The sequence below is a fragment of the Salminus brasiliensis genome, chromosome 5 (genome assembly GCF_030463535.1).
Source record: "Salminus brasiliensis chromosome 5, fSalBra1.hap2, whole genome shotgun sequence".
Classification (NCBI taxonomy): Eukaryota; Metazoa; Chordata; class Actinopteri; order Characiformes; family Bryconidae; genus Salminus; species Salminus brasiliensis.
Window position 1 is genome coordinate 32089270 of NC_132882.1, and position 22317 is coordinate 32111586.

General features: G+C 41.3%; 1 protein-coding gene across 3 annotated transcripts; it reads left to right on the plus strand.

Annotated features, from left to right (window-relative positions):
* The first annotated feature begins 586 nt into the window (after positions 1-586).
* On the plus strand, positions 587-21712 carry ca14 (carbonic anhydrase XIV). Of its 3 annotated transcripts, XM_072680211.1 has the most exons (12): positions 587-864; positions 1037-1057; positions 6294-6473; positions 6910-7055; positions 9255-9350; positions 10899-10965; positions 13804-13961; positions 14227-14356; positions 15381-15404; positions 15536-15620; positions 18737-18790; positions 21298-21712. In XM_072680211.1, exons 1-12 carry the CDS (start codon positions 795-797, stop codon positions 21395-21397), a joined length of 1131 nt encoding a protein of 376 aa, XP_072536312.1. In that variant the 5' UTR covers positions 587-794; the 3' UTR covers positions 21398-21712. The 3 variants fall into 3 exon arrangements, with proteins under 3 accessions (XP_072536312.1, XP_072536313.1, XP_072536314.1); XM_072680212.1 differs by lacking the exon at positions 18737-18790; XM_072680213.1 differs by lacking the exon at positions 6294-6473.
* Positions 21713-22317: the final 605 nt, after the last annotated feature.

Genomic DNA, 22317 nt, shown 5'->3' on the forward strand with positions numbered 1-22317 from the left:
TCAGAAGAAACAGTGCATGAGCCGGTGTCCAAATACTTTTGTTCACATAGTGTATATTGGCTCTGATGTTTACTTATTCTAACAAACCATTGCTGTCAGGCAAAAATCCATCCACAATAACAAACTTGGAAAATAATAAGTCATTTTTGGAGCATTTCTATTGGTCCATTCATTATGACACTTTAACACAATGTAAAGGATTCAAAGGATTCAAAGAAGTCAAAGGATTCACTGAAAAAATTAGGAAAATAAAGATTTGATACAGCAGTCACATATTAACTACCATTCACACCACCAATCTGGTCCCAGTTTAAAAGGCCCCAGATCCCAGTTTTGAATAGTCTAAATTAAGCTATGATTGACATTTGCTCAGTGTTTTTACTGAGCAAGATTCATCATTTTTGAGTGTTCTCTCTCTCCCTCTCTTTCTCTCTCTCCCCCTTCTATTCTTCTCTACTCTATTATCCCCTCAGTACCCCTTCAATGAAGCTTTCTCTGCTGAACCCCCCTACCCCCCCCCCCTCGCTTCGTTGTGTCATACACATTTTTCAGGGGCCAACACTGAGAGCTTTGCCTATTCTCTCACTCCACACTCCCTTCATTTCCCCTCTCTCTCTCTCTCTCTCTCTCTCACTCGGATTTGCTCCCCTCATCTGACCACCTGCTCAACCTCGAGCATCTTCGGAATAACTGCAAGCTCAAGGCATCTCAAGGCATAGTCAAACACTCCCAGTCTGAGTCAGAAAGTGTGTGTGCACGCTTCTGTATGTGTGTGGGACCTCGGATGGGAGAGCATGGACCCGGCTTGGCTGGCAGCGGCTGTTTTCCTCTTGCTGTGGCAGTGTGCGGGGTGCACAAGAGCTGGTAAGCACACGATGTAATGAGCAGCACTGCGGTAATGAAGTTGGCTGCTGTTGTACTACTGCAGGTAGTGATGGAATGTTACTGTGGTATAATGTGTCATGCCTGTAGTATTATTGTTATTACTGTTTTATAGTTTTTTTAAAACCTGATGCCTGTTCTTTTTCATTCCCAGGTAAAGAATGGACATATGCAGGTAACTAAATATTTTTACTCATCAATTCATCCCGCTCCTATGATCATATTTTGACAAATCGATATCCTAGTAGTTGCTTAGTTGTTGTTTGGGTGCTCTGGATCTGGATTTCAAAGCATAAATCAGCATAAATGTGTAAAATGATAAAAGCATGCCAGTATAATAGAACATTGAGATTGAGGTTGAATATTCAGATTTATATGGTAAATAATTCATACAACCCAAAATACCTCACTGAGTGACGCTTTGGCATCTTAGTGAATCAACAGGTGAAAAATCTGTACTTTTCATTGATTCCACCGAGACTGTCTGTGTGTTTGTCCCACGAAACCCCTGTATCTCCATCGTAGACATTTTATTTTTTGACCTAATGTGAATATGGCAGTTGTTCTTTACATTGACTCAAAATGTCACAATGAATGGACCAACAGAAATGCTCCAAATTCTTTTGACATTGACTTCCACTGAAATTTGAGAAGCTAGTTTCCTTCTTCTGTAAAATTGCATTTTTGGAGATACAAGGTTTTTGTGTGACAGTGGTGAGTGCGTTGCTCTGTGGGTCTTCTCAGGTTGTGTTTGCACAGATCTGTGGGACGGCAGCAGTCATTTTTGCTGACGGCGCTCTGGCCAAATGACATGAAAAGAACCGTCCCCCATCCCTCTCTGCTCTCCTCCCCCCAAACTCTCTAGTGGGCCTTGTCACTTCCACCTGATCAGTCTGCCAGCTTGGCATTCGACAGGGAGAGAGAGAGAGGGGGGGGGGGATGCAGAGAGATGAAGAATGCAAGAAAAGGGAGGGAGATGTACCGAAACAAAAAGTGGGAGAGAGAAATTAATGCAACATGGCAGATGGACAAACTGTGTAAATGGAGTGGTTCGGAAAGAGCATGATGAGGAAAAGCAGCCTGTAGTGCTTAGTACTGAGTGATTACCACATGTGCACATAACATGCCAGCGCACACACACGTACGTCCCCTCAGTGTTCTAATTGTCAGATAGGACACAGTGCCTCTAGTGCTGTAGCATGTGATCAGGCTTAAGTGAAGGCCTAGGTGTGGGAAACTGCTGCCATTCTTCCCTCACTGCTACTATGGACATAATGTAGCTGTTACAATATCAGATCATTCAGAGCTTTGGTTTCCCAGCCAGCATGCTCAAGTAAGAGCTCACATGGGTGGAATGTGGACTAGGTGTTGTGTTGGGCTTCCCAAATGGGCCCCATGTCATAGCCCACCCTTATCTCTCATGGATCTTTATCTAGGCCCCATGTGCTGTGTATAACCCAGATGGGGCTCATGTTCAACACTTCCTGGTCTCATCACTGACCCTGGTGGGCCAACATGGACCCTAAGGACAAAACGTCCTGGCTCCAATTTGAGGTTGGGATGTTGGTCGTTGTTCTGGGACGTGCCTGATGTACTGTCAACATTCATTCATACATAAAAACCTTTTACCTTGCACCAACCGTATGCCTCCATTCACTGGCCACTTTTAGTGGTTACCTTATAGGAGTAATCTACACAGTAGGTGTCTAATTACAGACTATAACACAATCTGTCATCGTTGGTCATCTTCTGTATCAGACCCAGCAATGTTTGCAGTACTTTTTACACATCAGTATCACTCTTAGGTTGAGAGTGGTCCACCAACATAACTCTGTTGTCAAAACTGACCATTGGTCAAAGGCTAGAGGATGGACAACACAAATTGCACAACACAAAGGTGGAGATACAAGGTAAAGGGTTTCTAGTGCATTTTGGGTGTAAACAAGCATGCATGTCAACGAGCTCAACAGTCTAGGGTGGACTCATCATCTACTAGGTATAGTTGATATTTGGAAACCGGCTCTCAGTGTTGAATGCAAATGTAGCATTACTGTAGCACTTGTCCAAGAGTAGTTTTTTAATATTATTGAGAATATGTTTGTTTTTAAGACATCAAGTACATTCCTTTTATGTAATTAACTAATATTCAATATTGCCAAAAGGTCACTAAAATAGGGCTCTGAGTGTATAATCATTTATCGTGATGCTCATTTACTTTAATCCAGCCACATTTAAAGGCTGTTGAGAATGAACTGCCTATCGCAATGGTCAGGATTTGACCAGGCTTCTCCATAATCTTAAGTTTTTTTATTTTCAGCCATTCTGAGGTGGATTTGCTCTTGTGTTCTGTTGTCCTGCGGCCTAACCCAACTGAGCTTGAGCTTCAGTTTTTGTCAATTATGGCAAGCTCCCCAGGCTTTGAAGCAGCGAAGCATCCCTTCACCATCACACTACTACCACCACCATGTTTGACTGTTGGTGTGAGGTTCTTATTGAGGAGTGTTGTGTTAGTTTTAACACTGTCCTCCAAAAAGTTACCCTTTCAACTCGCCAGTTTACAAAACCTTGTCTCAGAAGGCTTGGGGTCATCAAGGTGTTATTCTTTGGCAATTATACAAGATAAGCCTTTATGTCACAACTGGTGGTCAGTGGATTTCACCTTGCAGGTCTCCCATAGCTACCCATTTTGCCCAGTCATAAACATGCACAGCCTGCAGTTCCTTTGATAAACAGCTGAGTTCTTTTGAAACTTACCTAGTGAGAATGGAGAGAATCACCAGTATCTCAGGTGTTCTCTATTTGTAAAATAAAATGTCTGTACCTGTAATTTGCTGGATTCCAAAAGCTATTTGTTTTTTTGTGGCATAGGGTTCTGCTAGCCTGGTGATGTCCAGTTCAGTATACTGTTTAAAATTCGTCCTACAGCCCTTGTTTCTTACATACTGTAATACCGCTATGCAACAAAAAAGTGCAGAATGGAATTTATGCGTCATTTAGATGCATCAAAAATGGTTAGTACTGTGTTGCTAGCGACAGTAGAGACTCTGACAACAGTAGGCTAGCTAGCAAGCAAGCGCCTTTGAAGGCCTTCACCTTTCTGACTAACTGAACTTTCTAAAGTATCAGTAGTAAAGTCAGCCACTGTTTACCCAAAAAGACAGGCCTACGGTTTCTAACAGGATTCTAGTTTAAAAAGAAGGCCATTCATTAGTCAACAATATAGTACATGATATATTAATACATTGAAGTACTGGGATCATACCCTGAAACTTGATCCACAAGTTCAATAAATGTGCAACGATTGAGGAGAAATTGAGCATCAAATTCTTTCGCAGCGCTGTGTGTGAGCGTGGGTCTGCATGCGTGTGTGTGTGTTGTCATGCGAGGCTTTATCACTGGGCCTAGTGCGCAAGTGCTGTGCTTTGTGTGTCTGCTAGTGCTTTGTTCTCTGTCCGTATTTGGGACAGCCTGCAAGAGGTGGACTGGCAGGGCTTAGGAATATGTGTCCTGCCGTTGCCATGGCAATCACCTTGGCAACTGCAGAGCTGTTTTACAAAGTTTTCCGTCTCTTTTTGGTGTCTGTGTGAGAAGCGTGACATGTTGTGGGCTAATTTGTGTGTATGGAGAATCGACTTTGGCACTAACTGTAAAGATACACACACACACAGTGGTTGAAAATTTGTGAATAGGATGTTAACAGGTAAAAGTTAGTCCCTCTTTACCACACACCATGTGGGGCTTCGAAATTGAATGAGAAGCAAACCTTTGCAAATGTCAAAATATCCTAGCCATGGGTTCACCTAAGTAGTTGCCCAGCATTTAAAATCATTGGTTCTCACAGAGCAGAAAGCAATAGGACAGTTTCCCTGCACAAACATTTTAAAATGTCCAAACAAGCCTGGTGAATTTCTGAATTCCCGATACCTGTGGAAGTTAAAATAGAACTTTTGGCTACAATAAACAAGGAGAAAAGAGTACAGAACTTCGTGCAAAGAACACCTCTCCAACTGTTAAGTATGGGGATGGATTGATCGCGCTTTGGGCTTGTGTTGCAGCCAGTGGCATGGAGAACATTTCACTGGTAGATAAACTCCACAATGGATGAACTCAAGAGGCACAAGCCGGAGGTTTTGTCTGGAGGGCTGAATCCCAAGCCGTGCTCCATTGCCATCAGCAGCCGGAGCCCGAGAGAGCACAGTTGGCCAGAGGTATTTGGCAATGGGTAGATGGAGCACTCTCCCCTCACCACTCTTAAGCGAGTGACGTTAGCTGGTGTGGTTAAGCCGGGGACCGGATGCTGTCCTCCAAGCATGTCGGCTACCCAACAGTGTCACATCGGCGGCAGTTTGAAAAGAGGCTTCGACTGGCTTTGCATGTATCGGAGGAGACGTGTTATGTCTTTATCATCCTAGTGTCGGGAGCATTGCTAGTGCTGGAGGGAGCTACGAATGAGTTCTTTTGTGACTTACCTTGTGGACATTTGGATAGACTCACCAGCTGTCCCTGTAGTTTGCTGGATTCCAAAAGCCATTTGTAGAGATGGATATATTTCAACATATCTGTCTTTCTTTCTCATCTGTTCCAGAACTTCGTTTGTATTTTAGTGGCGTAGGGTTCTGCTAGCCTGGTGCTGTTCAGTTCAGAATACTCTTAAAAACCTGTGCTACGGCCCTCGTTTCTTACATACTGTAATATCGTTATGCATCAAAAAAGTGCAGAATGGAATTTATGTGTCATTTAGACGCATCACAAACAGCTCAAATGCTTAGCACTGTGTTGCTAGTGACAGTACAGACTCTGGCGACAGTAGGCTAGTTAGCACACAGGCGCCTCTGAAGGCCTCCGGGCTGTTTGAGAGAGGTCGTGGAGCAATGGAGTCTGTGAGACACCTTAGCTACAACAATCATACAGTAAATGACAAAAACACAGCTTCAATTTATACATGTTTACATGTTAAGTCTTCACTCTCCCAGTGCCGGGAGCATGGCTAGTGCTAGAGGGAGCTACAAATGGGTGGGTTAACTGATAGGGCCAAATTTGATGAAGAAATGTATAAAATGTGGTCACATAAATACAATCCATCACATCAGCACACTTCTTGATAAAAGGAGCGGCCTTCCAGATAGGACTTTTTTAGTGTACCCGTTTACACCCTCTCATCTCCTTCACCATCCCGTTCCTCTGCTGTGAACGATGTGGAATGTAACTCTGTGTGCGTGAGGTTCTTGTTTTTGCAACCGTGTGGCTTCTCATTAGGCCTGCATGAATGAACACTGAGGTAATATTCCAGAGTGTCCTATCATAGCATGATGCAAAAGTGCTCTCTCATACAAGTTGAAGGTCTGAACCAACGAACATGCACATTCCCACACACAGCCCTTAAAAAAAAGTCTACGTAATGTTCCCAACAGGAGCTGTGGGTCAGTCTGAGTGGTCCGAGTTTTTCCCGGAATGTGGAGGTTTTAGTCAGTCACCCATAGACGTGGACACTTCCCGAACGCTACACGACCCATCTCTCGCCCCAGTACAACCACTGGGCTACGGCCAGTATGGCCATGAACCCTTTACTCTCTCCAACAATGGTCATACAGGTAATCTTTATTAACAACACACACACACAACAACAACAATACATACACAGAAGGTTAGAGACTCTATGAAGCTAGCATAGAGTGTCATACGCTACGGATAGACACTGTGTGCCATTTCACCATTTTGAGGGGCTTCTGGGGAAGTGGTGTGAAAGCCTTATGTGGAAGCCAGTGGAGAATTCATCAAAATGTGCATTAATATATGTTCCAGAGGAGTAATCACACTTCAAAACATGTACTGTCAATGTATTTAATAATAATAAGAAATAAGAAATAAGAAAAAAAAAGAAAAATATCAAACTATTTCTAATCATACTATTAATATTATTATTATTATTATTATTATTATTATTAATAATAATAATAATAATAATAATGTTCTTAGTATTAATAATTAAACTTAAAATGTACCATATACTCTCTTTCTCTCACACAGTGGAGATGCCATTGCCAAGTTGGATGGGAGTGGCTGGGTTGCCATGGCAATACAGTGCAGTTCAACTTCACCTACACTGGGGGAATGGAATAGGCGTGGCTACAGGGAGCGAGCACACCATTGATGGACAGGGTGCTTCTGCAGAGGTGTGTGTATGTGTGTGTGTATATATATATATATATATATATATATATATATATATATATATATATATATTTATGTGTGTGTGTGTGTCTGTGCATATCTGTGTGCATTTGTATGTGTGAAGGTTGTGGGCGAATTCAGTGTCTTTGAGTTAATATCTCTGTATATCATATTTTGTGCTCTTTTCTAGGGATGCACACATATGGAAATTTTTGCTCGATATCCCAGTCAATCAATATCTGACACCAATATCTCCACACATACATATTTAAAATGTAAATTGTAGAAAGGGTGACATTTTAGCACAGTAGCCTAGAGTCATGTGTACCGCACTACTGGAGTACAGTGAACACAGCTTCAACCACTGGGTTAAAATATTCAAATGTCGAAAACTTTGACAATCTATTTTGCAACAGGCAGTTATCTGCTGAGAATGGTAGGATTTCGATACTATCTTGTATCACTACTACCTATACTCTATACTAAACCCAAGCTGTTTTACCCAAGTGCCTCACTGAAGAGACAGGAGAGTCCCAGCTTTTCAGGAATCCATTGATAGAGGTTTGTTATTGTGGAGCGAGTGTTAAATCTGGGTTTATCAGTCCACAGAATATAAAGATCTTTTATACGTATTGATATAGCTTTGGTTTTTGTCCTTCTTACTCTCACACACTCACACACACACAATCTAACAGGAGCTTCAAGGACTGTACTTGTGCTCCAGCTCCCACTGCTTCTTCTGGATTATCCCTCTAGGGTTTCTCTGCCGGTTCTCTGCAGGTGCTGGACTGTGTAGGATTGCACCTCCAACTATATTCCCATCTGTTTTCTGAGAGGAATGGTAGGATAAATGAACAAGTAATTGAGGGATAAATTACACACTTTTTTAGCAGACTCCCTGAAGCACTGAGGGCCTTGCTCAAGGACGATGATAACCCCTCAATTAAAGATATATTGTTGACGCGTTTTTGGGAACTCTTCAAGAGAATCTTGCTCCTGGGCCCCACCGTTAAAGTCAGTAAGTGGAATTCGGTCTTTGAGACGCTCCTAAAGGACACGCTATTTGCGTGTGTTTTACAAGCTGAGCGATGCAGATCCGGGATCTGATGTGAAAGAAGCATGTGGACTGAGTTGGTAATGTAATTTTATGCAAATATAGGGGGTGATGTCCTGCCCCAGAGATGGAATTCTCTCCGGTACAGGTCAGTGGATTCCACATACTGCTGCTCTGAGGTTGATTTCTAGAACAGGGGTTTAGCCTGGCTGGACTACACAGTGTTTTGAATGGAGGTTATTCTCTTGTCTTAGAAACTTAGAATGTCTTAGAATGTCTTCAATTTCTGACCAGGCTTTCTACCGGATCCGAGAAAAACATAGTACTCAAGACTTAAACACAAACTGCAAACCAAGGCTAGAGAACACAAAGCTACATCCCTGTTCAGCTAATCATCTACAGCTAACGGCTCTGTCGGTTCTGACTCCAAGAACCTTACTCACACAACCGGTGATCAGAACATTTGGGGTTCTGCTCAACATCGCCCCCATCCTTCAGCATCACAGCAAATCAGGTTAAGGGGGGTTTAGCAGGAAGAAGGGCGAAAGATGCTAGGGGGAGGGGGGGGGGCTTCAGTTCCTGACCATCTGGCCTCATTCAGAAGTGCCAAAAGAAGGAAAGATGCAAAGATTCTTCACAAACTCATCTCTCTCTTTCTGTACGACATATTCATGACCCAGGACTTCATTGTTTTGCTCTCATCGCCATTCCCACTATCCTGGCTGTTTTTCTGTCAGTGTCCAGTGTAAATGTAGCCAACTGCATTGTTATTCAGATTTGCTGAGCCTTGGTTTACAAAGGATTAGGACTGGCAAGCACAGTTTGTCTGTCTGCGTCCTCCAAACTCATTCTCTCTCTCTATCTCTCTCACACACACACACTGAATGAATGTGTCAGTCACAGAAAGTCTGTGACCAAGTATGTTTGGGAAGTCTTTGGAAAGTCTGTTATCATCAATACTTGACACCCTATCTCAAAGCATTAGAGCTCCTCTGGAGTTTTGGGGCTATTATCATTTTTTTCAGGAGAAGACAGGAAGATGTTTTTGCCATCCTTTAATCCAATCTTTCTCTCTCTCTCTCTCTCTCTCTCTCTCTCTCTCTCTCTCTCTCGCGCGCGCTCTCTCTCTTTCTCTCTTTGTTTCTAGCTCCACGTGGTCCACTACAATTCAGAACTGTTTGCCAACATGTCTCAAGCTAAAACCCAAGGAAATGGTCTGGCTGTGCTGGGAGTGCTCATAGAGGTGCCTATAACCTTGCCATTACCATTTTTTCCCCCCATTGTGTTTATAGTTATGCATTATGCTTAAATTATGATTAAATATATTATGCAGAAGTTGCAACTTAATCCAAGCATACTATTCTTGAGTCCCGTAATATTTAGGAAACAAGCTTATATGGATAATAGTGTGATTCCTAGCAGGATGAACATACAGACCAAACAAGAGATTTTACCGAAGCGAGTGGTCGAGCGAGAGTGCTTTTATGAAATGCCACTATTGATGTGGTTCTTTGTGACTTTTTAGCTGTCTTTGAAACTCTGCCCTATTCACCCTGTGCCCTATCCCCTACATGGGAAGATCCAGACCACTATAGTGAGCACTGTTATTGGGGACAATTTGACAATTTGGTAATGAACGATTTTGGACACGTCCATATTTGTCTGAGTGCTTCACATAGAGGGTTGCCAGATTGTTACAATGGTTTTAAGCCAAAATGTGTTTCAAAATTTCAAAAACATTAACATTAAATCAAACCAATATGGCCTAATAATGAACTGTTGATATAAAAAAAACTTCAAATCAATTACAAATTAAGAAGGACATTTAAAGTCTTTTATTTGCATGTGAATATTCATTTTAGCATTTATAGATTTTTCATGGCAGAAACTCAAATGTTTGGTAGGTATGTTTTAATGCATTTTTTAATGATAGGGCACATGATCCAATCAGAGAAGTTAGTAAATAAGAATAAACTTGCAAGCATTAAAGAAGTAGAAGAATAACTATGCAACTAAACACATAAATACATGCTTACCTTTAGAAGCAATGCAACAAAACAGGTATATTGCAGAACTATGTACTCTCTGCCAAGTTTACTAGTACATGGAGGAGTGTAATCTCCACAGCAACCTGCATCAGGGCTTGCAGGTCCCTTTCTAGTATAGCGTGCAGATTGGGGCAATCCCAGCATGTACTCTTGTGCAATAAAAATGCCTTCACTGAATACAAACTTCGGCCTTTCAGCAGGAAATATTCTCTCATCTTATAAAGAGTCTACATCCAATTAGTATATCATCACTGGATCCATGTAGACAAACCAAAACTGCTGTATGATTAGCTGACTGTGGGACGCGCCGCTGTCCACACTTCCTTTTCTTTCTGTTCCTCAGCATGTGGGCAGGTGTGTTCAGGTGTGTAAAAATGTGATATTTTAGTACAAATAATCCCAATAACCTCTAAGCTAAATCTTATATGTACTCACTGACATAATGAAACTCAAAACTTCTCAAATACTGCTTTTAAAGTTTCTTAAAAAAAAAGCCAGCAGCTCTTTACAGTGTCCTCCTAGATAAAACAGCATACACCAGCAAACCAGACCAGAACCAGACCAGCATAAACCTACATTTAGACCACTTTAGATTAACATGGAATTCATGCTGGTCTAAGCTTTTTGTTTCAGCTGGATGTTTGAATAATTCATGATGAATGGATCAATATATCAACCCATAATTTAATAAAATTCATTCGCATTCATCATATCCTTTCTTCTCACTCCTCTTTCTCTGCCAGGCAGGCAGTGAGACAAACCACGCATATGCTCAAATCTTCAACTACTTGGGTCGTATCAGGTATGCAGGTGAGTATGTACAATTCCCATTCACTTTTTTAGAAACCCCTCCCCTTGTGTTGCTCAGTTCCAGACCTGGGGGCAGTTATCCACCATCCACAGAGATGGTGTCCATAACAGTTTATGATAAACCCCTGTAGCATTCTTCAGTTTCTGTCCTGGAGAGCTGGTGTCCAGCAATGTTTATTAGAACCCCCTACTGCATTCTTCAATTCAAGTCCTGGAGAACTGGTGTCCAGGACAGTTTATTAGAAACCCCTACAGTATTCTTACATTTTAGTCCTGGGGAGCTGTTGTCCAGCACAATTTATTATAAACCCCTGTAGCATTCTTCAGTTCCAGTCCTGGAGAGCTGGTGTCCAGTGCAGTTAATTAGAAACCCCTACAGCATTCTTAAATTTTCGTCCTGGGGAGCTGTTGTCCAGCACAGTTTATTATAAACCCCTGTAGCATTCTTCAGTTTCTCTCCTGGAGAGCTGGTGTCCAGCAATGTTTATTAGAACCCCCTACGGCATTCTTCAATTCATGTCCTGGAGAATTGGTGTCCAGCAAAGTTTATTAGAAACCCCTACAGTATTCTTAAATATTAGTCCTGGAGGGCTGTTGTCCAGCAAAGTTTATTGGAAAACCCTACAGCATTCTTCAGGTCCAGTCCCGGAGAGCTGGTGTCCAGCACAGTTTATTATAAACCCCTACAGCATTCTTTGATTGCAGTTCTGGAGAGGTGGTGTCCAGCAAAGTTTATTGGAAACCCCTGTAGCATTCCTGAGTTCCTGTCCTGGAGAGCTGGTGTCCAGTGCAGTTCATTAGAAACCCCTACAGCATTTGCAATTCAAGTCCCAGATAGCTGGTGTCCAGGACAGTTTATAAGAAACCCCTACAGTATTCTTAAATATTAGACCTGGAGGGCTGTTGTCCAGCAAAGTTTATTGGAAAACCCTACAGCATTCTTCAGTTCCAGTCCTGGAGAGCTGGTGTCCAGCAAAGTTTATTGGAAACCCCTACAGCATTCTTTGATAGCAGTTCTGGAGAGGTGGTGTCCAGCAAAGTTTATTGGAAACCCCTGTAGAATTCTTCAGTTCCAGTCCTGGAGAGCTGGTGTCCAGCAAAGTTTATTGGAAACCCCTGTAGCATTCTTTAATTTCAGTCCCAGAGAGCTGATGTCCAGCACAGCTTATTATAAACCCCTACAGTATTCTTAAATATTAGTCCTGGAGGGCTGTTGTCCAGCAAACTTTATTGGAAACCCCTGTAGCATTCTTCAGTTCCAGTCCTGGAGAGCTGGTGTCCAGCACAGTTTATTGGAAAACCCTACGGCATTCTTATATTTTAGTCCTGGGGAACTGTTGTCCAGCACAGTTTATTATAAACCCCTGTAGCATTCTTCAGTTCCTGTCCTGGAGAGCTGGTGTCCAGCACAGTTTATTATAAAACCCCTGTAGCTTTCTTCAGTTCCTGTCCTGGAGAGCTAGTGTCCAGCACAGTTTATTGGAAACCCCTACAGTATTCTTTAATTTCAGTCCTGGAGGGCTGTTGTCCAGCAAAGTTTATTGGAAAACCCTACAGTATTCTTAAATTCCAGTCCTAGGGGGCTGTTGTTCAGCACAGTTTATTGGAAAACCCTACAGCATTCTTCAGGTCCAGTCCCGGAGAGCTGGTGTCCAGCACAGTTTATTAGAAACCCCTACAGCATTCTTTGATTGCAGTTCTGGAGAGGTGGTGTCCAGCAAAGTTTATTGGAAACCCCTGTAGAATTCTTCAGTTCCAGTCCTGGAGAGCTGGTGTCCAGCAAAGTTTATTGGAAACCCCTGTAGCATTCTTTAATTTCAGTCCCAGAGAGCTGATGTCCAGCACAGCTTATTATAAACCCCTACAGTATTCTTAAATATTAGTCCTGGAGGGCTGTTGTCCAGCAAACTTTATTGGAAACCCGTAGCATTCTTCGATTCCAGTCCTGGAGAGCTGGTGTCCAGCAAAGTTTATTGAAAACCCCTGTAGGATTCTTCAGTTACAGTCCTGGAGAGCTGGTGTCCAGCAAAGTTTATTGGAAACCCGTAGCATTCTTCGATTCCAGTCCTGGAGAGCTGGTGTCCAGCAAAGTTTATTGAAAACCCCTATAGCATTCTTCGATTCCAGTCCTGGAGAGCTGGTGTCAAGCACAATTTATTGGAAAACCCTACAGCATTCTTCAGTTTCAGTTTCAGTCCTGATGTCCAGCACAGTTTATTAGGGGGTAAACTGTGCTGGACATATACGGGCTGATGTCCAGAACAGTTTGGGGGATTTACTATTAAGGGTCTCCAGGTGGCATATCTGTCTCATCAGAAGATCTCCATCCATGGCTGGGAGTTCCATAGAGTGTAATTACTCTAGTTGGGTGGCCCTTCCTCTGGCCATCATTTAATTCGAGCTAGTGCAGTTTGCTGATGTAACACATCTGGCAGTTGGCACTCTTCTTCGAGCACGTCCACCTGTCTAGTGACATTGTATTAGCCAGCAGTTTGACAAAGGTGGAAGCACATGTGTTTCTCTTTGGAAATTGGTAATGAGTAAAATTAAGGGGATATAATGAGGGAAACCATAACACACAACTAATGCATACATAAATTTTTGTTATCCCTTCATCAGTGTCCAGTCTCAAGACAATTCTCAATGCAGCAGTGATACATTTATTTTGTAGTAATGTGAAAAGACATGTTGTGTATTTGAGATGTGTTTACCAGTCCTTCTCCTTTTGCAGGTTTTTAATTGAACAGGCAATTTTGAGACCTACTGGTGTAGATGACTTTGATCACCACTGATAAACCAGTAACCTGCAGTTAAACGAGTGGTTGCTCTTCTTCCCAGGTCAGAGAGTGGCCATCCCAGCTTTCGACGTGCAAACACTGCTGCCTAGAGACCTGAGCCGCTACTTCCGCTACAATGGCTCACTGACCACTCCTCCCTGCTACCAGAGTGTGCTGTGGACAGTCTTCGCAGAGAAAGTCAAAATTTCACACTACCAGGTACACATATAGTTCCGAGCAGGCCCAGAGTGGTCCAGTGGAATAAGGCGCTGTCACTATGACCAGGATCGCTGGTTTGAATCCCAGTCATGGTGCTGGCCATCGGCAGCCATGGTCCCGAGAGAGCCCAATTGGCCTTGCTCTCTCCAGGGTTGGTAGAAGGCACTACTATGTCATGGAACCACACATGTCCTTTTCACTCCTCTGTACTCTGTTCTTTTCACCTCTTCCCTGTTTTCCTCGCCTCTTCTCCTCATCTTTCCAGTTGTTGAAGTTAGAGACAGTGCTGTACTCTAGCAGATCTACTGCTCCAACTGAGCCCATACCAATGCAGGACAACTATCGAGCCACTCAGCCGCTCAACCACCGGCCTGTCCTGTCCTCCTTCATCCCTGGTGAGTGAGAAAGAGAGAGAGAGAGAGAGAGAGAGAGAGAGAGAGAGAGAGAGAGAGAGAGCGGGAAAAGGGGTGACAGGGGAGAGAAAGAGCGGGCCATGGCCGAGCTCTTTGTTTGTGTGACGGCTGATTAGTTCAAATTCAAAATCTCCCCTTCTGAACAGGGAGCTCATTGTTGTCATGTGAGAGAGGGGCTGGGGGGTCTGTGAACTGAGAGGGATGGAGAAGGGGGGCAGTGTGGTAAACATGTGGGGGTGGGAAAAAAAAGGAAGCACCTAAGGAATGTCGGAGGTTCCCTGAAGTAAAATCCAGACGCTGCAGCCATCACTTAAGGTTACGTGTTTGCCCCTTAATTTTTGTCCTCAGATTTCTACACACACACACACACACACACACACACACACACACACACACATACACACACATTGCTTACTTAAAATCACCTAAACTCTCAAAAAGAAGGTGAGAATCCAAATGAAAGTATAGTTTAAAAATTAATTACATCATTGCCAGCAAATGTTTGTGGACACCTCTTCTAATAAATGCATTCATCCGTTGCACCCATTGCTGGCACAGATGTGCAAATGCACACACATAGCTTGTCTGGTTCCTGTGGAGAACTACTGCTAATAGAATAGGACTCTCTGGAGCAGATGAATATGAACCTATTGAAATTTTATCCAAAGCCAGGTGTGAGCATTGAACTATATGTACTTACAAACAAACTGATGTGGGATTCACACACAGGCCACTTACCCCAGTACTGGGCCGAGACGTCCCATTTTAAAATCCTTTTTTATGCTATAAAACTGTCTGATGTTTTTAAACCATACTTTTTACAGTTCTCATCATGTATCTGCTAAAGATATGGTTTAGCAGTATAATAAATGTACACTCTTCTTAAGGGGGGCCTCTCCTATGCTTTAATTGCCTTACAGACAGCTGCTACATTTCATAGTAGATTTTTGTTTAGATTTAATGGAACATTTAATGAAAATTTCTCTGTTTTTCTTTCTCTGTTTAGTTTCAGTAAAAATCTACACAGATGGTAAGAACATCAAACTCCCCACTTTTAACACTTAACACTGTTGACATTTGGCATTCGAATCTCGTATACATTGATTTAACGACATGTCCTCTGGGTCTCTGGGTGTCTATCTCTCTATCTCTGTCTTTCAGGTGAAATCTCAGCCATTGTAATAGGCTCACTCTGTGGGTGCATCGGCCTGGCAGTGATCGTGTGGTTCGTGGTGAAAACGATTCGGTGAGAAACTCTGCTGTTGTTGACCAACTTATTGCACAGTTAAATGATGTGGCGGGTTTGAGCTACTTTGGCCTACGTGCTCTGTTCTGCATGCTGGTTGCTAATGACGGGCTCCTACTCACTTTAAGACTACAAAATCCTTACTGGAAGCCTATTGGGATTTTCAGCTTTTCAGTATTATCCTTCCTTATGCCACATTACGAGGCTAAAATCGTACAGAGAACATTGTGGCTACACAAGCCACGAAGGGTGCATTCCGTGAATCTGAGAGCTTTATAATATGTATAGGGATAAAATAAAGCATTTTGTAGCCATTGGTTTCACCAGATAATAATTTATCATTTATGAAGTATTATTTTTTAACGTGGTTTCTTCAGCGAGTTCGAAGGAATTAGTTCGGATTAGTTTGAGGATTAGTTAGAATATTACATTATTAATAATATCACTTCTAATTAGGCTACTTTTACATCTCTTCGATACCCACAAATCTGTACAAACTGGAAAATACAAGGATAAGCCGTCGAAAAGGGATATACATTTTAAGGAATTTATTTAGTAAAACAGAGATGTACAGTTCACATCATGTAAAAAATTATGTTTACCCAAGCTTTTTCCCAAAATATAATAAGCTAATGCTGTTGATGATGATTTATGTGTGATGGCAATGGTATTTAGACGTGAGTGTATGTGCTATAAGCACTGCACCTGAGTAATACTGTTCTCTTGTTGCTCTTGTTGTATATGTATAGGTCTGTTCTCATGAAATATAAGCAACACAGGTAACAACATTCAGTATCTGTACAGTGATCAGGCCTGGCTCCACGGCCCATTGGGTTTTGGCCATCATCAGTTCATGATGATGAACCGATGATGTTTGTAGACACCCCTTCCAACGAATGCATTAAGCTACTTTAAGTTGCAGTAATTGTTGACACAGATGTACAGCATGTACACAATACATCTTGTATAGCACTTGTAGAGAAGTACGGCCAAAGAAATAGGAGCAGAGGACTGTGAACCTATTGGGACCATTTCTAATGAAGGATGAGTTAGGGAGTCAAGGGATGAGTTAGGGAGTCAAGGATAAGGTGTGGTGATGATCCACTATCTTGTCCACTATCCACTATCAGCAATGCTCCCAAATCTAGTAGAGGCAGTTATTCCAAAAAAATGCAGGATAAGCTCTTTTTTTTTTTTAAATACCAGAATACTGGATTTCGGAAGACACAATGAATGAGCAGGTGTCCCAGTACTTTTGTCCATATAGTAAAGCTCTTATTTATTAGATCTTTAATTTTTTTGACTTGCTCATGTGAGGTAATATCTTTGTTTAGCCCTGTTCCTAATAACTGATTGTCTAATTTGTGTCTTAAAACCATATTAATTGATACATTGAATATGTGGCGTATCCAGTTTTCCGCATTTGTTAAACCAATGACAAGAAAATGGGTATAGGATCTGGATTGAACAGTGTGGCATCGTGCATTAAACCCAACAAAGGTACAAGGTTTGTGGCTAAATTAGCTTGCCAAGTCTGGCCTGCAATTCAGTTCTTTCTAAGCAAGCCTAACTCTTTTTAAACCTACAATGTGAATTGGTGAGTCTGTTTTCTGCTGCTGTGTGTTTCATTTGTTTGTCTGTTTAGCGCTGATAAACTGCCAAGAAATCACCATGTTGTGTGTATGTGCTATCAAACGCACACTAAAATCTTTTTAGGTACTATTTTCTGAAATTTTACATTGAGAATTACTTTACATTGAACACTCATTACTTAGATTTTTTGGGGGTAAATCTTCTACCCTCACTATTGGAAAAATGTTGATTTGCTGTTGCTGGACAGCGTGCCAGACAGAGCAACTATAGACTAGTGGGAAGGAGTTTTTGTCTTCTGTAATCCTAATAGCCTAGGTGACAGGATGATGTTATCGTCTACCTCTGATTATTGACAACCCCCTTTTACTGTTAAAACCGTGGATTGCAAATTGTTTTATGTGTTAGACTTTTATCACTACAATGTCAGTGTTTGGGATGTGATATTAATGATAATCCTAAAGACAATTATCATTATTTTTAGATTTCCATTTTTAATTTTCACATTCTTACTCTGTTAATACATTGAATTTTCCACCTCATGCTAGCATACATATAATTTGATATTTTTATAATTCATTGTTTGTTTGTTTTTTTTTAATGGTGAACACTGACTCTATTCTGCCATTGTATTCATTTGTATCTTATGAGCTATTGAAAACCTAGAACTGCCTGTTTCAATTCTATGGCTTTCATGTATCAGGCATAATAAAAAAAATCTGGTCTTTAGCAGGTCTTAAAATTTGATAAATACAACCTCAGAAGAACAATAATACACAACATATTCCACAGTTTCATTATTTATTGAACAATAATAGCTTGTAGAAGCACTTTATCAGTCTCTAACATTGTTCTGGAAGTATTTTGGCCCACTCTTCTTTACAATGTTGCTTTAGTTCACTGTGGTTTGTGGGCCTTCATTAATGGACAGCTCTGTTAAAAGTCCCACCACAGCATTTCAGTTGGGTTGAGGTCTGGACTGGTCTCACTGCACCACTGCAGCACCTTGATTTTTTTCCAGTTGTTCTGTTGTAGATTTGCTGGTGTGCTTGGGATCATTGTCTTGTTGCATGACCCAATTTCGGCCATGCTCTAGGTAAGGACTGTAAGGTCCTCACATTTGACTCTAGGATACTTTGCAAGGTGCTCAGGTCTGTTTTTTTGCAATTTCTGAGTGTAATTTGCCTTGTGTAATTTGGCTGAGGTTGTATTTTATATCCTAATTGTAAGGCCTGTTTTTTTTATTATGCTCTGTGGCTTAAACTCACAGAAGTCAAAGAGGGTGCATGGAATTAACACACATTTACTTCCATTCCTCATGTGTGTAAACTTGTGACTTGGGTACAGTCTAAAAAAACTACTGCTTACAGTATTCTGTGGATCTGTGTCTTCGGATTTAATCTCTAACACACTTCAAGCAATGAAATGAATCATATGTGTTGAATCATGAACATCATCATGTTTGATTTCTCATTAATCACGATTTGTCATTGGTTGCGTGATTGTGTCTCTTGGTCACGGGGCAGTTCTACATCGAGCTGGGATGTCTTGCCTAGCGTCCGACCGCCACCCCAGTCCAGGTCACCTTTATCTTTCTATTGCCTGCTGTATGACCCCATTTAGGCCTTTCAAGCTTTCCCCATCTCCTGCCCTTTCTAGCAACCTGCACCAAACCACCTCAGACTAAATTCTCACTTTTCTCATTCTGCCCTTTCACAGACCTAGTGTCTTGACACCTGCAGTGTTGAAAGTTTAGAGACTTCACTGATGAAATGTTTCTGCAAGGATCCCACAGAGGTTTCATTTCATCAGCTATAAGAAAATGGTATATTGTAAGGAATTGTAAGGCCCAACATAACTGTGAGCTATGTTGAGAGTATATGTGAAAACCTTGGCTTACATTTTTCAAAAACATTAATAGTAATAGTAATTATAGTAATGTGCAGTCTTCCCTGAAAAGACTGGAACAGCAAGGCCTTGTTTTTGCAATACATATATATAAACATATAAATATATTTGGGGAGATCAAAAGATAAATATGTTATGAGTTGATAAATCAGACATTCAGCTTTTATCTCCTGTTATTTTAAAAGTATAAAACCAGACTCTCTTAAATTAAATTAAGATTAAAGTGAATCTTAAATTAAATTAAATTACATTACATTACATTTTTATTTTTTGTTGCATCATTCATTTGTGATTCTTCTTTCAGGGGGTTCCTCTTTTCAGTCTCCACTTCAGGAGGTGAAATGCTGGTCAATTCAGTTAAGGTCTTATGATGGACTTCTAAAATAAAAAAAAATCTCTCCCTCCAGTATTGAAATTATTTCCATCCACTCAGAGACGAAAACACTTGCATGAGCATGCTAGCCCTGTATGTGGTGATACCTCATAAATACCTCATGAAGAGAATTGCCAAAAAAAAACACCATGATGAAGCAAGTAAACATGGAGGAGTAATCACATATTACCCAATTACTAAACATTTTTTAATGAAAAAACACTGACATCACAACACATTCATGTTTCTGGCTGAATCTCAAATACCTTCTTGCCTGCAAAGTGTGTACAGGATAAACAGAAGTAGTGGTCTTGCCTTTCCAGTGCTTTCAGAAGGGACTGTAGCTTCAGCTGTGTTGTGCATTGCTGTCCATCTGCTATAACCCTGGTATACACATTATTACTTGTTGATTTAAAACACTATTATATATCTTCTTTTTTCAGACAGCATCACATCACAGCAGCAGGAATAGGCTATAGTCAATGGCCAGCAAGGCCAAGCATTGCTGTGCTCAATGTGGAAAATAGCTGCTGCCTTTATTAAATAGGCTTAAATTCAACAAATAAACAAAAGGCTAACATAAGACAATCACACCAAACAGAAAAATATAGCTTTACAGTAGCTCATCAGGGTACACCATGCTGCCTGTTTTGTCAGTCTGTATTACTATTCTACAATCCAGCATTCATGTTTAATGGTTTGTAAAGGTTTTGGTGTTCTTGGTGCAATTGTTGAAAGACGAAAACCTTTTCGTCCGTTTTGGGTCATTACACATTCTGCAGAATCATGCCAACATCACAGTAACGTACCTTCCTTTAACCCATCCAGCTCACTTCATTAGCGATTAGCCGATATGTTGAATCGGGTTTGAATAAACTCTCAATAAAAGCATCACAAACTCATCTTTACTTCAGCTGAAGTTGTAGCTCCTTACCTATAGCATACCTGTAGTAGCATACCTGTAGCCGTAGATCTTTGTTTCTTTTTATTTTTTACTGTAGTAAGTGTACCGTGTTACTGAATGTGTCTGTATTACCAAAACATGGAAGAGGATTAAAAAACGATAAAAAAAAAAAAAAAAAACAGTCAGAAAACACAAGACAGCGCCCTGCTTTCCTTCAGTACCCATCTGTCTTATAGGGTTGGGACTGTAGCCAATCTGTTTACCAGACACCTTCCGCCCCATTCGTCATTGCTCAGTGTCTGACCACAGGGCCTCTGTTGCCCAGATTTTGTTTGGGTTTGGATGGTAGATCAGTCCAAGCCCAGCAGTGACCCTGCCATGGTAGGGGTATGGTAGTATGTGTGGTGCTAATGTAAGTGTATCTGGCACAGCGGTGTCACTGCTAGGTAGAGGGTGGTTCAGTGCATCGGTAGGTGGTCTTCAGTTTCTGTATACGAGCAAGCTGGAGCAACAAGGAAGGGCATGGTAGTAAGTTTCTAAGAACATGAAACGGTTTGTAGTGTAGAGTGAATGTGCTGTCCAGTGAGGGCCGTCTACTATAGCCTATTACATGCTTTTATCCACACAACCTCTGAGGCTTATTTTAAGGTTGGGTTAATTTGTGTATCTATACAGAATACTGCACATTTTAAATACAATCAAATTCTCATACTTTCCTTTTGGACCTAGTTTGAGCTCAAAAGATAGTCTGGGCAGCTATTGTGATTTCTGACTAAGGGCTTAAAGCTAGAGGCCGTAGTTAGGCCAGTGACTCCCTCTACTGAACATTTGCCTAATTTGACTATTTCGCTCACCTGGCTTTGATTGTATGTCTTTTTGTGTTTTTTGGTGTCACTCTGCAGAACTAAGGATGTGGCAAAGAACCTTAAACAGGACATGGCCCTGAAGACGACCTCTGACCTTGGGAAAAAGGAGGAGGCAGCGCCTCAGCCCGAACCTTGACCTCTTTTTGTCATCTCTGAATCTGACCGTGGCCCCTTTTACCTGTCGTCCTCCCTCTCTTTCAGCACACCCGTCTCTCCTCCCTCACTTCGTCTCCCTCCAGATTCCTTGTCAGTCTCCCATCCATTGCAGCTCAGCAAGTCTCTCTCTCGCAGTGCTACCATGCTGACGTTCAGGATCCCTCTCATCTCGCTTTCCAATTGGAGGTTCCCTCTTCTGTTGAGAAGTCAGTCAGAATTAGTGAGAGTGCTGTTCTAGGTGTGTTGAACTGAACAGACCTGAATTGTATGTACATACGGTATTTGTGTTGCAGTAATAAATGAATGGTATGTTTGAGTGATCCTGTGATTATGTATTTTTCAATCGTACAGTGTAAATTAGTTTGTGGACGGCGGCCTGTGCAGAGGAGACATCCTCCTGTAATGTGGAAGCTTGTCATGGTAGTCAGATCTTTGTGAAAAGCATCCATCTGAGATCACAATTACTATGTGGAGGAATGACGATGATGAGTGTACAGTACAGTACAACACTAAAAGATGAATATGTATTTATGGAATAAGAGTGAAACTGTAGTACAGCATCACTCTCTTTCTATATATATATATATATATATATATATATATATAAATATATATATATATATATATAAATATATATATATATATATATAAATATATATATATATATATATATATATATATATATATATATATATATATATATATATATATATATAAAGCACAGAGCAGCTACAGGGTTCAAACCACGGATAAACCTGAAAACAGACAAACATGGAGACACGTGTTTTTCACTGGACAGCAGCCATATAGCTACTGTCGTCGGTGTTACGCACAAACCTCGCATCTCCATAACTGGCAACTTAACAGCAGAAGAAAGAAGAAAAGCTCTAACGTTTTTAT